Source organism: Vulpes vulpes, chromosome 4 (genome assembly GCF_048418805.1).
Source record: "Vulpes vulpes isolate BD-2025 chromosome 4, VulVul3, whole genome shotgun sequence".
Taxonomy (NCBI): Eukaryota; Metazoa; Chordata; class Mammalia; order Carnivora; family Canidae; genus Vulpes; species Vulpes vulpes.
Genome location: NC_132783.1, coordinates 125,441,727 through 125,458,448, shown reverse-complemented (window position 1 = coordinate 125,458,448; position 16,722 = coordinate 125,441,727). Strand labels below are relative to the sequence as shown.

At 43.1% G+C, this 16,722-nt stretch overlaps 1 protein-coding gene across 14 annotated transcripts in view; it reads left to right on the top strand.

Annotated features, from left to right (window-relative positions):
- The first annotated feature begins 366 nt into the window (after positions 1-366).
- ZNF131 (zinc finger protein 131) overlaps positions 367-16,722 on the top strand; it is a 30,982-nt gene continuing 14,626 nt past the window's right edge. For 2 of the 14 annotated variants that reach the window (XM_072756976.1, XM_026017020.2), the window contains exons 1-4: positions 805-926; positions 1,418-1,556; positions 2,777-2,878; positions 9,312-9,456. In XM_072756976.1, coding sequence (XP_072613077.1) covers positions 1,433-1,556; positions 2,777-2,878; positions 9,312-9,456 — 371 coding nt within the window. In that variant the 5' untranslated portion in view covers positions 805-926; positions 1,418-1,432. The other 12 variants (XM_026017022.2, XM_026017019.2, XM_072756980.1 and 9 more) reach the window with 10 other exon arrangements.

Genomic DNA, 16,722 nt, shown 5'->3' with positions numbered 1-16,722 from the left:
TAAAAAAAGTAAATCTCCACTCGTGATCTTCCAAAAGCACCCCCCCCCCGCCCCCCGCCCAGGTGAACGGGTGAATGACCCAGCCAAGCGACCAAGGGAGCCGCAGTAAGTCCCCGGCCTCCTCCAGCGCGGGGGTTGGGAGAGCGGAGCGGCAGCAAGAGCGCCGCGCTCGTCCAGGATCGTCGAGGAGCGGAGCCAGGTCGCGAGCCCCGCGAGCACGTGCTGCCCGCCGAGCGCCGGGAGGAAGGTCCCAGGGGCCGGGACGTGCTCGCGCCCGGGGCCGCCGCCGCCGCCGCCGCCGCGACGCGACTGCCCGGGGCGCGGGGCGAGCGCACGTGCGCCGGGGGACCCAGCGGAGGCCGCGCCCGGGCGCTCGCGGGGAGATGGAGGGCGAGGCGCTGGGCAGCGGGGGGGCGCTGCGTGGGCCGAGCCTCGCCCCGCGACGGGAGAGCGAGGACCGAGACGCTGCGAGGGCCCGACGGCAGCGGGCGAGGACCACGAGCTAGGTGAGGCGGGCCGACCTGCGGCTCGGGAGGGGCGGGGGCGGGGCGGCGGGCGCCGCGGATAAAAGCGCCCTGGGAGCGCGCGGCGAGCTCACTCTCCCGAGGCCGGGGGCGGCGGCGCGCGCGCACCTGGAGCTCCGGCGGGGGGCGGAAGGGCGGCGACTTAGGATCCCCGCCCCGGGCTCGGCCTGGCCCGCGGCTGGCCCAGCCCCGCCGCCGCCGGACTTCCTCGTTTCGGCGGTCGCGGCCTGGCGCTCGCCGAGCTTGGATCCTCCGGGTAGCTCCGCCCCCACCGGCCGGGGCGTGGCCCGTTCCCTCAGTGGTCGGCGCTTGGTCGGCGTCCGCGTCAGCCGGAGCCCAGCGCGGTGACGCAGCACGTCGACGTAAGTGACGCGCAGGCCCGGGCCGCTCCTCCTTCCCTGAGTGAGTGCCGGCCCGGTCGGGGCGGGGGAGAAGAGGGAGGGCGGGGGAGGGAGAGGCGACCCGGGAGTCGTTGTGGGCCGCGGGCCGGACCGGGTCCCGGGGCGGCGGGAGCCAGGGCCGGGCAGAAGGGCTTGGCGGGCCGTTGGGGGCCGCCACGACTGTCGGGTCCCTTCCGCTGCCGGACCTGCGCGCCCCGGCGCCCGGAGCCTCCGGCGCTCTGCCCACCCCGCTTCAGCTCGCGTCTCCCGACTCCAATTAGGTCAGGCTCGGAGTCCCGCGGCCGCGGCTCCGGCCCCCAACGCGCGGCGGCCACCCGGCTCGCCTTCCTTTCTTCCCTCGCCCTCCTCTCCTCTTGCCTCACCCTCCCCCCTTCTTTTCACGTAGCTGGGGTTTGGGGGGTTTTTGTTGTTGTTGTTGTTATTTTATGCTTAAGGGGTTTTGTACCTCAGCCCGAGCTCATGGGTGTACATTATCATGCTCCTCTTTTGTAGAGCAGCCCGACGGCCATGGAGGCCGAAGAGACGATGGAATGCCTTCAGGAGTTCCCGGAACATCATAAAATGATCCTGGACCGATTGAATGAACAGCGGGAGCAGGATCGGTTTACTGACATCACCCTGATTGTCGACGGTGGGTACGGTGGTGGGCAGAGCCTCGAATTTGTGGCTTCCGTTCTTATCTCCCCTTCCCCCACCCGCTTTTTCTACCCACCTTCATGGCTTGTGCCTGTCGAGTGTGCGCTGGGACCCGGGGGTGGGGTGGGGAACTTGTCAGTGTCCACTCGGACCGTGTTGCACAAGGCTAGTTGGCTAGTCATGCTTTCAACGTAATCATCGCATCTTAACTTTTTGCAGCCTTTTTGAAGTTTTCCTGTTGCACACTTGGGAGCAAGATAATAGCGTTGGAGAGAGGGAGGATCTCTCTAAATGTTTGGTTAATAGCCTTCTATTCATCAGCTGCTTTGAGGAGCCTTTTACAGCAATCATGTGGGAAATGTGGATTCTTTTTCTCGTTTCCCAGATGGTCTCGGAGGGAGAGTGTGAGAGATTCCTTTGCAGCACTGGTACCCTCTTTGGGAAGCCTCCAAATCCAGTGGGGTCTTTACCAGTATTAGGAGTTGTCGTTCGTTATTCAGGAAGCAAACGCAGTTTGGGTATCTTTTCTGTTTAGTGAAAATAGGCTTCTCGAGGGCAGCCCGGGTGGCTCAAGAGGTTTAGCGCCGCCTTCCGCCCAGGGCGTGATCCTGGGGTCCTGGGATTGAGTCCCACGTGGGGCTCCCTGCATGGAGCCTGCTTCTCCCTCTGCCTGTGTCTCTGCCTCTCTCTCTCTCTCTGTGTCTCATGAATAAATAAATAAAATCTTCAGAAAAAAAAAATAGGCTTCTTGAGGCAAGGTATCCTTTATTACTGATCTGCTGTATTGTAGGTCTGCTGCTTCCAAATAGTAGGCATGTTAACATGTTTTCCATAGCAAATACGTCAAGCTTTATGCTTATTCTATGGCTTTTTCTTCTCTCTTTCCAAAAGATGTATAACATTTTGGGTTGTGTTTATATTTAGCAGTTTTAAATGAATAGGATATATCTTGAAGAAGCTCCTTACCTCTTTTAGTTTTGTAAACTGACTTTTATGAAACTAATAAAAGATCTTTGAGATAATGATTTGGCTTCATGTCTAATTAAGATTGAAATTTAACAAGATAGCTGCTAAGATTATTCTGATTTTAGTTCGGTAATTTATATAGTCTTGTGGTTATAATGTGGAGAAAGGTTTACTTTATATAAATTTACTTTATTGGTCTTTTCTGAGTGATACCTTTTTTTTTTTTTTTTTTTTTTTTTTTTGATCTAGGACACCATTTTAAGGCCCACAAGGCTGTTTTGGCTGCTTGCAGTAAGTTCTTCTACAAATTCTTTCAGGAGTTTACTCAGGAACCTTTGGTGGAGATAGAAGGTAAATGTCTGTTTTAAGTATAATACTTAGCAGATGTTATAACTGATGAAGAAGCATTAGTTAATTTAGCAAGATACTATAGGAAATAGCCATCTCAAATAGTTTCTATTAGGTGATTGGGTAAATTGTCCTTTTGACACTTGAGAATTCTTACTTCCATTAAAGTGCTTGGTAAAACGATCTACCATCTACATTGGATGGTAGATGTTGGTCTCTTAAAGGAGTCTTTTCCACTTCTAAAATGAGTGGTCACTCTTTTGGAAACGCGTTAAAAGTAAATTCCCATCTTTGTTCAGTGGGCTTATGTTTCAGACTGATGGGGATGCTTCAGGTTACAGTAGAGAGTTCTTTACTAGCAGAGGTACATATGACATGCACAGAATGAAGTGAGCTGCCATAATATGGAAAAGGCTAGGAAATAGGAAAGATGAACTGAAATAGCATTCAGAAGCTCTAGTGGATATAGAGTTTGGGATAGAAGAATCATTTAATAGATACTACCTTAAAGTAGAAAGTGATTCTTGTACTTGCTTGGCTTTTATAATAGTGGCTCCCCAAGTGCCAGCAATAGTGCTGTGTAGTTTTTGTGCCTTTTCTAAGATTTACAGCAATCCTTTGAAGTAAGTGGTATTATTTCATATTTTTACTTCAGGGAACAGGCTCTAAATGGTTGCTTGCTCATTGTTGTCCAGCTAGCAAGGGATTCACTTTGTGCTGTTAATTACTATGTTTTTTTCTTATACTGTCATGTTACTTACCCTTCCCTGTCATCCAAAACTGTAGGGAAAAAAAAAAAAAGCTTGCCTATGTGAATACAGAATTTTAGTTCTCTCAGTATTCTTGAGTCTTGGTTTTGTATCTTTTTCACAGTGTATATAGTCTTTGTTATAAATGAGTTGCCTAGAAACACTATTCCCTTGGGGAAATTTGATGCTCTGGGGAATAAAATGTAAAAAGTTAAGCATATTCTTTTTGGGGGTACACTCCAATTTATCTAGCATGCTGGCCAATACATCCATAGATAATCTTTTCATTATCTGTGATGGACAGAGCCATAGGCATAATGGAAATCCACGAAGCTTACTGAAGTGAGAATCTAGCTGCCTGTACGGTATTGGTTTCTATTACAGGGCAAGACTTCATCCATTTATTTACCTGAGGTACTGTGTGACGCCAAGCAGGTTACTTTTACTTCAGTTGCGTATTTGCCTCTTCATCTGAAGACTCATTACTTCATAGGCTTGTAATGATTAATTGAAATAACATGTGCAGAGTGCTGAGCACAGTATTTGGTACATTGTTAAACTTAATAAGTTGGGGCTATTTGTCAAATTGAAAACGTGTTATATGTTATGCACTGTGCTAGACCCAGACGTGAAGAATTGATGAATAAGACAGCCCTTAAAGAATTTGCAAATTTAATCACAGATAAGCAGTAGATATTAGAAACACACACACACACACACAAAAAAAAAAAACGCAAAAAAAGTGTTACAGTGACTTTCGTGGTGGAATGGTGGTTTAGTCTACCTTAGGAAAGATTTCAAAAAGGAATTGATTTCTGGTCTTTCTTTTTTTTTTTAAAGATTTTATTCATGAGAAACAGAGAGGCAGAGAGAGAAGTGGGGTCCTCTCAGGGAGCCCAATGTGGGACTCGATCCCTGATTCTGGGATCACGCCCTGAGCTGAAGGCAGATGCTCAACCGCTGAGCCGCCCAGGTGTCCCTGATTTCTGTTTCTTAAGCAGAATCTTAAAAAGCCAAAAAATAAGTGGCCCAAGCTGGAATATGCATTGCTTTTGGAGCAAGGAGAATACCTGGAGAAATAGGATCTTTTCTTTTATAGACTAATCACCTTGAGATTGTCTCTTGTATCTTTTAGTAGCTCTGACCTGTTAATCTCCGTTATAGTATAGCACATACAAGTCTTCAGTACTTAATATAGACAAATTAGAAAATAAAACGTAAGAACATGTTCTGGTTTTGTTACCAGATTCAGGTTTCAAAAATCATTTTGGCTCAGTGTTTTCTTAAGCCCTTAACTTTGAGATCACTGTACAACCTCTCTGGGTCACGTGGCTATAGAGAAAGCCCTAGGCATATAATTCAAAAACCTGAATTTTCTTCACTGTTGTCAGTTGTATAATCTTGGATGTGTTGGCTTCCCCTTTTTTTTTCATTTCTAAATCTGTAAGATACGTCAAGTAATTTTTTTTTAATTTTTATTTATTTATGATAGTCAAACACAGAGAGACGGGGGGGGGGGGGGGGCATAGACACAGGCAGAGGGAGAAGCAGGCTCTAGGCACCGGGAGCCCGACGTGGGATTCGATCCCCGGTCTCCAGGATGGCACCCTGGGCCAAAGGCAGCCGCCAAACCGCTGCGCCACCCAGGGATCCCAAGTAATTTTGTATTATGTCATGGACATTTTGAATATCATGACACTGTGTTAGAGTGTCCTATCCTCTGGATTTGTTGTTCTGATTTTGATTTTTGTTTCTAGCAGGCAGTCATCCTGCTTTAGGTTCCGACTGCCTTATGTGGACTGGATGCAATTCCAGTTTAGTTTTCAAAACTTTGGTTGTGGTGTTCAAGTCCCAGGTATGCCGACCTGGGTGGTAGTCCGCATAATAGCGTAGTACTCAAACCCGTTGCTGTGCTGTCTGAGGTCAGTTCTACGTGTGTAGCATGGGGGCTACAGCAAGACTTCATTCACAGAAGACCTTTCTCTAGTTCCCTCCTCTGACTACTGCACTTTAGCTCCTAGGAGCAACTTTTCCTGATCTTCTGGCTAGAAAACTGGGGTTTTAGCTTCCTTGTACTGTCTGTCATATGCTTCCCACAATGGGATCCATTTCCTAGACAAAGTGGTGAGAGAAAAAAATAATTCTCTCCATGCTTCTCAGATCAATAGTCTGTTTCCTAGTTCTCTGTCAGAAAAACTTTCTGAATTAGTGCCTGCTTGGTGGCCATCAGTCACAGGTGTGCAGCATCAGAACTGGGGCTTGCCTTGAGGCAGCACTGAGAGGAATTAAAAACCAAGAATCTCACCCCTGCCCAATACTCTCCATTGCCTTTCCTGGTTCTCTAGCTAGAAAGTTTCTTCTGCAGATTATTTGACTGTTCCTGCTACACAGTTGGGGGATATGGGCTGTCTTCAAGTCTAAGATGGGATATGTGGGGGGTGGGGGGGGAGAATCAGGAAATTAACTGCTGTTCTTTGAGTTTTGATTTCTCTCCCCAGCCTGCTTGCTTCTGTTTATCTTTGAGTCCTTATATATTTGCTTTACGTGTTCTGCCCAGAATGTTTAATTTTAAGTGGTGGACAACATGGAGTGTGGAGTGGTGGAGTGTGCTTTCTTCATCTTAACTAGAATTGGAATCCCATCTATAAAATATGAATAATGACCTCACTATATATCTAGAATGCTGGCTTCTTTTGCTGCTTCTTAAGTGAAAAAGAAGATTCAAGTTAAGGTGTTAATATTAACAGTTTCCTTAGAGTCTCAGAAAAATCGTGTTCTCCTACACATTTCTGTTAGGAAAGGAGCAAGATGGGACGCCTGGGTGGCTCAGCAGTTTGGCCCCTGCCTTGAGCCCATGGTGTGATCCTGGGGTCCCGGGGATCGAGTCCCATGTCAGGCTCCCTGCATGGAGCCTGCTTCTCCTCTGCCTGTGTCTGCCTCTGTGTGTGTGTGTGTGTCTCTCATGAATAAATAAATAAAATCTTAAAAAAAAAAAAAAATGAAAGGACCAAGAGATTGAGAAAGTGGGCTGAGATTTGAAAGTTACCAGACTAGTTCTGATGGAGGATAGTGTTTTTGCAATTGAGCAGCATCTGTCACCATGTCACTTACCTGGGCAGGTGTTATCAGTTTGGTTTGTGTTAGCTAAGTAGGTCAGTGATTTATTCCTAGGACTGGTGCTGGATTGTCAACTTAAGTACCTAAGATGCTTATTAAAAAAAAGTTCCCTATCCCAGTTTTGATTCTAGAGATCAGAGACCCATGTTTTTATTAAATCTACAGGGATTCTAATTAGCCAAAATTGGGAACTAAGTCCACAATTCCTTATGCAGATCCTTGGAGACCAGATGTTTCTTGAAATTACAAATTTTCTAAAGATAATACAGTCTGTGTGTTATACACCCAGTGGGGTATGGGTTGACATCCTGTAACCAAATATGTTGGAAGAGCAGAATATTAGTATTTACTGTAAGTGGGATAAAGACTAAATAAATAGCTTTATGTCAGTTCAGATCAAATTTTGCTGCCAAATTTAGGGAAAACTTCTGGTCTTAAGTGATTTGGGGGACTTTGGAATTATGAAGAGATTGTGGGCCAATAGTGAATGAACTCATGGGTATTCAAACTCTTTGAAGAAGGAATGTTTCCTGCCATTATCTTATTTAAAAATCTTTATCTTGGCCTTTAGGAGCCGGGCTGTCTGGGATTGATTCTCGTTTTATCACTTAAGTAACTTGCCAAAGTCACAGTTATTAATATCTCAGTGCCTCAGTTTTCCTATCTCTAAAGTGGAGATAATAAAGTTCTCCACAGGACTGTTATGAGGATTAAGTGAGTTAATACTTGTGAGGTGTTTAGAGTCATGCCTGAAATTTGTAGTATTACATGTGTATCTTTGATTAAGAATCAAAATGTTCCAATTCAAGAAAAATTTACACATTGTTTTTAGAAAGGACTTCTGTTGTACTTTTAAACATTTGGTCAAAATTCCTTTAAAAAAATGTAGTTATCTGTACCTTGGGTTACTCTCATATAATAAAGAATAACATGGTCAGAAGACAACCAAGAGAAACAAGATTTAGGAGATTCAAATAAAAGTAACCTTCAAAGAATCTAGTTGTATTTAGTTTGTTTTTTCAGGTGCATAAAGTACATTGGAAAAGCTTAAAAGTATTTTTGTATTTGCAGTTGTGTATATTGAGTGCACTTTGGACTTGGATGTTTCATAGTGTACAAATTCTGTTAAAAGTAGTTTTCTCGGGACACTGGGTGGCTCAGCGGTTGAGTGTCTGCCTTTGGCTCAGGGCATGACCCCAGAGTCCTGGGATCGAGTCCCACATCAGGCTCCCTGCATGGAGCCTGCTTCTCCCTCTGCCTGTGTCTCTGCCTCTCTCTCGGTCTCTCATGAATAAATAAATCTTTTTTTTTTTTTTCCTAAGTAGTTTTTCTCTTGGGGTACCTGGCTGGCTCAGTTGGTGGAGCATGTGACTCTGGATCTCGAAGTTGTAGATTGAAACCCCAAGCTGGGTTGTAGAGATTACTTGAAAACCTTTTATAAATAAATGAATAAATAAAAGTAGTTTTCTCTTTGTTTCAGTAGATTTTTGTAGGCTTATATTAGCAAACTGAAGCAGTAATACATAGCATTGAAGAGCATGAAGAAGTAGAGTATTCTTTTGGGCCAAAATTTAAACATAAAGCTTGTAAAGAAAAGTTGGAATCGTGGAAGCTTTTGAAAGTCATTTCGGTGTTTTGTTTTTGTTTTTGTTTTTAAAGATTTTATTTATTTCTTCATGAGAGACACAGAGAGAGGCAGAGACAAAGGCAGAGGGAGCCTGATGTGGGACTCGATCCTGGGACTCCCAGGATCAGGCCCAGGGCCGAAGGCGGCACTAGACCGCTGAGCCATCTGGGCTTCCCTGAAAGTCATTTTGAAAGTGACTTTAGCTCTTATTCATTCCTACTTTATATGTCTGCATTTTAGGGAGCATTGTGTTTGGTACTGTGAGGTGAGTGTACACAGACAAAAATTAATTTCCCTCAAGTAGCTTAGAGTCAGGAGTTGTCCATGAGTTGTTATTGTCAGAGTAGATACAGAGTTCAACGGGGCAGAGGTATTAAAAGTTTCATTAAATATATGGCAGTAGAATTGGGCCTTCAAGGTGCTAGTATTTGTTCAGAGATAAAGTGACTAAGCAGGAAGAAGGGTAAATGTTAATGAAGGCAAGGAAGCTTTTAGAAGTGAACAGTTTATTAGATCATTGTATAGAATGGGATTGATAAACAGTTTAAAATTTGGAAGTGCCTTAAGCTAAAGGCAGAGTGGTATGGAGCTTTATTTGCTGAGCTGTGGAAGGCCCTCGAAGATTTGAAGCTGAGTTGATACAGAGATGTCTGGTAGGAAAGTAGCATGTCTGACATGTAATAGCCAATTCATATATTTGAGTGGTAGGTTTTATTGTCATAAGAGCCTTAAGAAATCTTTGGAAAAAATCCTAAAGTAGTTGGTAGTTACTGCTGGAACTTGGCTACAGTCTTACTGGAGTGTTAATGAGAATTCCACCAGGAAATAATTTTCCAGAATTCAGATTTTAATCAGGTTTCAAACATTGAGGTGTTTTTTTCTTACTAACGTTAGAAGATTTGATCAACATGCATACATGCTGATGCACATCTTTTTTTTACAGGTGTTAGTAAAATGGCCTTCCGTCATTTAATTGAGTTCACATATACGGCAAAATTAATGATTCAAGGAGAGGAAGAAGCCAATGATGTATGGAAAGCAGCAGAGTTTCTACAAATGCTAGAAGCCATCAAAGCCCTTGAAGTCAGGTAATTATTTTCTGAGTGATGCACAGTTATATTGAGTCGTGTACACCCTGTTAGTCAAGAATTTATTATGTGTGTCATCCCATAAAGAACTGACATTTTAAAATTAAGAATATATAAGGTTCTATAAAATTCTGGGTACTGAGTACTCTTTCTCTCACACTTTATTTTTTTGTCCTTATGTGAAAACTGCTAAGGTTAACTAAAGTAGCATCTAATAAAATAATAATAAAATAAGGAGGACTAGGCAGCATTTAAGGAGTTGCCTGGGTTGCTGTAAACTGTTTTGTTGGATTTGAATTGTTAGTTACACCAAGCCTTACTCTCAAAAGGGTTTGGCTCACCAAGATTAACCTAGTAGTGTTTTAAAATAAGCAAGGAAATGGACGAAGATAAATAGACCAGATGAGGGCTATAATCAGTGAAGTTAGAAATATGGTAGTCAATATGCATGCCATTTAAGTCTGTATACTTGCTAGAGGGCTAAGTCTAGCTCTGAATTCTGAAGCAAAGACAAAGGAAAGAAAAATCCTCAGTTACATTATTCGTGGGTATGAGAACAAATTAGTTGCTTAGGAGCCATTCCTGGAATTAAGACACAAAATTTCTCATAAAAAGCATTAAGAAAACAGTAAATGATATAATGAGTAAAGACTTCCAACATCTTACATAATGAATGGTGGCGCCATAATACTGTGACTGAGAAGAGCTCTGGAGTCAGGCTGCCTAGGTAATATCCTAGCTCTACCACCCTGTGGCCTTTATGAAGTTACTCAACCTGTCAGCAGCTTGGTTTCCTCACGCATCAGATGGGGATAATAGTACTTTCTACATAAGATTATATGTGAGGGCTAAGTGAATTAATGCATCTAAAGTGCTTGGCGTGGTGTCTGGCATATAGTACTCTAAATGTGAACTGGTGTCTTCTTGTTTCCTGGCTCTGTTTCTTATCATGACCCTTGGTATAGGTTATTGGCTTAACACTAACGTGTAGTTTGGTAAAAAAAATCAATTACAAATGAGGCAAAATAATTTAGTCCAACTCAATGGTATGGTTCAGTCAAAAGATATAATTTAGAATAATTCTAAAAAGTAATTGAACTGTAATCATCCAGAAGTACCAATTCTCTTAATGAGCTTTTAATTAGTTTGCTGAGTTCAGAATTAAGGCAAGAACTTCATATGTATGTATGCTCTAATGCCTAGCACCTGGCACATAGTAGGTGCATGGTATACATTTGTAAATGGATGGATGGGTGCATGCTTATTAAAACCAGATCACTATTCTCCTGTATTGAGAGCTGAGATATAGGTAGCAAAATCGAGATATGTTGAGGACATATATCTGATGATGTCATACCTTTTCAAAATGGAAGTAAAGAAAACATAATATGGATAAGGCAGATTTGTGCTTAAATCCCGGATGAGAACCTTCTGGAAAAATGTTCTATGTAGTCCCCTTGCTGGTCATAGTAGTGAGTAGTATCTCACTATGGGGAAAGTCCTTGGCAGCAGAACAATGGAACATATTCTGCCAATAGCCTAGGTTGGATTTGGAAGGGTTAGGAATTGAGTTCATGTGTGTAGTCATTGGGAAATGAAGGTAAGAACAACTGGGCACAGCTGTTTACCCAAGCCTATTTATTTAGAATCTTTAAGATTTATTATTATATAGGATCCTGACAGTAATTACAACCATAAGTGCGTGCTTTTCAGTATAAATGCAATGACATGTTGAATTGTTTCTTGAACCAGTTAGGCATACAGTATCCTCTGAAGGGTTTTGTTTTTTGTTTTTGTTTTAAGATTTTACTTGAGAGAGAGAGGCAGAGAATGTGAGCAGGAGCAGGGATGTGGGATAGAGGGGAGAGGGACAAGCAGACTCCCTGCTGAGCAGGGAAGGATACAGGGCTTGATCCCAGGACACTGAGATCATAATCCAAGCGGAAGGCAGATGCTTAACTGACTGAGCCACCTGGCGCCACTCTGAAGAGTTCTTAAAACAGGAAGACAACAGCGTTATGTATTGGCTTTTTTTAATCAATTCTGGAATAAAAATTTACTTGTGGTTAAATTGACTGGTTAAGGCAACTCTGTATTGCGAAGATTATTATATAATGTTTTGCAGAGAGGTGAGTTAGGTGCTCCTCTCACATTTGCAGTATGCAACTATCTTTGGAATATAGGGTCAACTTTTTGAGTGACACTGAAGAAATCATGAGGACCTTATTTTGCTTTGCTGGAATTGCATTATTTGAAGCTGTAAAGGAGAAAGTTCCTGATGTTTATTAGGAAGCAGCAGTTGCCTTACAATTTTTCCTCTTCAGCCTGTTGAGGTATAATTTATATGTAAAACAATTCATCCAATTAATACGGAGTTTGAATTTTGACAGTTATATATAGTGGTATAATCACTACCATAATCAAGACACGGGAACATTTCCATCATTCTAAGTTTTCTCATGACTCTTGTCAACCCTGATCCCCAGCCTCAGTTATCCACTGATTTGGTCTTTATTACTGTAGTTGTATTTTATTTAGAATGTCATATAAATGGATTCCTAAGTGTAGTTTTTGTGTTTGACTTTTTTTGCTTAGCGTTATGTTTTAGAGGTTTGTCGGTGTTGTTGTATTACTATTTTGTTCACTTTTATTACCAAGTAGTAGTCCATTGTATGGCTGTACCACCTGTTGATGATGGCCATTTAGGTTGTTTTTACCTATTACAAATAAAGTGGCTGTGCTTTCATTTCTCAGTAAATACCTAGGAGTGGAGTAGCTGGGTTGAATAATAGGTGCATTTAATTTTTTTTAAGAAACTGCTAAACTGTTTTCCAAATTGTGCTATTTTACATTCCAACTTGCAGTATATGGAAGTTCTCATTGCTCTACCACAGCCTTACTAATCCTTGGTATGATCAGCCTTTTTTCATTTTAGCTGGGTTGGTAGGTTTGTAATGGTTTTAATTTGCATTTCCCATTCAACTAATGATGAGCCGTATTTCATGTGCTTTTTTGCTGTGTGTTTATCTTCTTTGGCAAGGTGTCTGTTCAGATCTTTTGCTCATTTTTAAATTGGGTTATTGTCAAGAACTGTGAAGGGTCTGAAATTTTATCCTATTTGCAAGCTATAAGTTGGCCTGCCAGTTTTTGGATGCTGGCAGAAGACATGAAACTCCTGAGTCAGAGAGAAAAGGACTTCATTTCTCTCATAGCATAAAGGAGCAGCATGAAATCCTTGTTACATATCAATTATTCTTGCCCCTCTTAGCCCCCACCCAGGTCCCATAAGGGTTGCACAGTTGCCTAGATGTGTACTATACTCAAAGTAGTTGGCATCACATTTGAAGAACACCTGACTTCAGGAAACGCAACTTTTTGATAATGAGCTGTAAGCACACCTGCCCAGAGGTGCCATTATCTTTATTATAAGGACCAGTAAATGAACCTGTCCTCCCCTCAAGAAGACAAGCATTCTCTTCTAAGGCTATTTGCTATACAAACAACCGTGAAAAGATCCAGAGCAAAAGGCTGTCAGTGTCTTTGTTTACAAGACCTGCAGAAACATGAGGTATCCGTGGAGAGTTATCTTCCAACAGTATCCTTGTTTCTATATTATTTTAGCTTCAGGTGAATTTTTCCATGAGTGTACTACTCTGTAGCCACTCTGATTAATCTGATCAGTAGGGATAGGTCCTAATCTATTCTGTTTTTTTCACACTGGATTTAATAAGGTAGCTGTCAGCAGAACTTGAAGCAGCAGGATGTGGCTACCCTGCAGTGCTGGGCCTAACCATCCATCTACTCCTCTAAGGTCCTGGACTCAACCAACTGAATAAGTCCCTAGAAAGCCAGGTAGCTTTTTTTTTTTTTTTTTTTACTTATTTATTCACGAGAGGCAGAGGGAGAAGCAGGCTCCATGCAGGGAGCCCAAGGTGGGACTTGATCCCAGGACTCTGAGATCACCCCCTGAGCTGAAGGCAGATGCTCAACCACTAAGTCACCCAGACGTGACTAAAGATAAAAGCCAGGTAGCTTTTATCTTTAGTTTCTATGTTGACTTTTCCAATTAGCCCTAAGCATTAATCCAAGTATAGCAAGATCTTTTAGCACTTGCACAGTCTCTCTGTTGGTCCACTGGGAGGAAGTCTAGGGCAAGTCTGTCCATAATAACCCTGACTAGTGATAATGCCTTCCAGGGCCCCAAGTGGTATCAGTGATCACATAGGCTTAAGTCAGGCACAGGTTTTGTGTCACCTTTTTAATTTGGATGGTTCCCATTATAGGGAAAACTTCCGATATAGCACACATAAATAACAAGTCAGTTATTCCTTCAGGAAACTCCCCAGGTACCCAAAAATTGCCTTGTTTTGGAGAGATCACTCCAGTCATTTGAGAACTGAACTGATCTACTGAAGTGCAAGTTGTCATACTTTTGGAAGGGAAGGAAGTTAGTACCTGGTTCTCACATAAGTATAGTCATAGGGGCATAAAAGTAGGATGGAAAGAAAGTGTTGTTTATGATTGTGTCCCAGAGTAGGACCTTCATCAGTCAGAGGCATGAGCCTTAAAAAGTAGCTTCCGCCTTTCCCTGATTGAACTTAATCCTTGTTTTTTGGAGAGATTCCTGAGAGCAGTCAATTTAGTCCATTCTGTTTGTCATGTGCACCTGAATGCCAGTTGAGTGGTAATTATCTATTCACCTCATGAACTTTGGGAATGGTAGTGGGGCAAATATGGAATATGCAAGAGCTTGGTCATCTGCTGTTTCCAGAAGACTTCTCAGTATAGTTAAGGAAAAGATCATCAGATCATGGTCTGAGTCATTGGGCAGGGGGAGGACAGATCCAGCGGTCAATTTAAAGTTGCTTGTGACAGTTGAGAGCTACATCAGAGCATTTTCCTACTGAGGAAGGCTATAGGGGCGGTTCTAAAGGACAAAGACCATTAATCCCTTCCTCCCCCATACCTCCTAGAACCTAAGATTTTTCTCTTCTCGGGTATCAGGGTTGTTCTTCCTTCTGCTGCATAGAATTATTGTGTCCCATTCTAGTAGCTATCACTTTACCTCTTTTCCAATCATCCCCTTCTCTTACCCAGACCTTTCATCTAGAATGGTCAGGGACACATAGGCATTTTTATAAAACCTAGAGACCCATTGTATCTCCCACTCTGACTCACAAGGGCCACTCTTTTTGTTGTTGTTGTTGTTTTTGCTTGTTTTTAAGATTGATTTGAGAGAGAGTGAGCATGAGCTGGGGAAGGTACAGAGGGGGAGAGGGAGGGACAAGCAGACTCTGTGCTGGATCTTAGGATCCTGAGACCATGAACTGAGCCAAAACCAAGAGTTGGACACTCAACCAACTGAGCCATTCAGGCAGCCACAAGGGCCAGCCACTCTTAAGTGTACCTGGCAAGCGGTATATTCAGCCAAATGATCATTATTTTTAGAATCTAAGGTGATGTCAATTCAACAAGAGAATCCAGATGACTGAACTAGAATTAAGTTTGAATCTGCTAAGCCCACTTTTGACTGGGCTGTCACTTGGAAGAGACATCAACCAGACTGTGCCAGGGTTGCCATTGCAGGGGAAAGAAAAGAATTGTGCCTGAGAATGGTTAGGGCAGAATTCAAAATTTTCAATTAGGTTTCTATAATTTCCCACCCATTTTGTCTTGATCATTATCCAGGAAGCGACTGAGAAGAGATGATCTCTTTCTGGGGATAGCTGAATTGAATGACTGAACTGCCTTCCTCAGATTTTTTGGACAAAAAGGAGATAAGGAAAGTAGAGTCAGAAATTTTCGTGAGTCAGTGTTCAAGGAAGCTTCTGCAGTGCTCTATATTATCTTAATCTGTGGGTGGTAGGGAGCTTGAAGGGTTCATCAGTACCTTGACTGTCAGCCAATTATTGAGTAGCTTTAGGCACAGAATTATCAGACTGCAGATGATCCAGAAAGCTAATAGATGACATAAATTAGTCTCGAGGGCACAGTGGTGTGACCAGAACTAGCAGATCAGTCTGGAACAGCAGCAGTATAATCTTAAAGTGTTAGCAGTGGTGAGGCAGTACTGATAGCCCTGGGACGGGGCAAAATGTCCAGTGTAGTCACTTGTCAGAGACAGTGCTTTGCACGATGTAGCCTCTGTCGTGAGACAAATAGGCCAGTTTTTGGTGGGTGTCACTGGGATCCAGTGGTAACTTTTGCTTCAGAAGCATAGGGTCCTTTATTTTATGCTCAGTCTGTGATGTTGGATATGTCACCATGTTGAGAATAATAATGGATCCCGGGGGTCAGTGATGGAAGTCTAGGCAATGCAGTGCAGGCTCGATCAGCAGCTTCATTCTGGTTAGTATTGTTAGAGAACAGGCCCTTACCATGGGCATCTGAATCAGTGGTCCAGATAGTTTGATCAGCAACTGCTGTATTTCCACAGTTGTGGTTCTGAGAATAGATGTCTTTAATATGTCAAGATTTCTAGCTCTTCCAAACAGCTAGGTCATTGGCAGCAGCCCAGAGTCAATAAATTATAACATGGTTCATTGTGGAGAATGTTGTTCAGAGTTGTGAAGAAAGCTTTTGAGTTCTGCCCTCCGAGCACAGTGACCACCACATCTACTTTTGTTTTTTTGTAGTGGTGCTAAAGCTGAGCATTTTCAGCAACCCAGGAAACACCATCAGTCTTGAGTTTTAGCCAGACCATCAGTGAGTCAAAGACCCCATTGATCTAGTGGCTTTCTTTGAGCAACAGAGTGGGGGAGCTACCATTTTTTTCATGTAAAGCCAAGAGGTCATCAGCTCTTTCTTGAGTGTCTTATTCTTTTCTTTTTTTAAGGTTTATCTATTTGAGAGAGAGTGAGTGGGGAAGGGGCAGAGGGAGAGGGAGAGAGAATCTCAAGTAGACTTTCCCCTGAGCATAGAGCCCGACATGGGGCTCGGTCCCACGACCCTGAGATCATGACCTGAGCTGAAACCCAGGAGTCAGACACTCAACTGAATGAGCCACCCAGGCACCCCTTGAGTGTCTTATTTCTTTTTGATAAGTGAGACTTGGTGGTCAGGTTTTACCTTGCTGGTCATGAAGTTGACATCCTGCCAAATGGCGGTATCAAGCTAAAGAGCCTCAAAGCCTCAATGGATCAGGTATCAGTTTCAACAAGAGCCCAACAGTGAATTAATCCTTTCTTTTCAAAGGAGTGTGCCTTATAGATGTGTCAGGGAATTGACAAGTTACAAAACCCAAGGTATACCTTGTTGGTGGAGCCT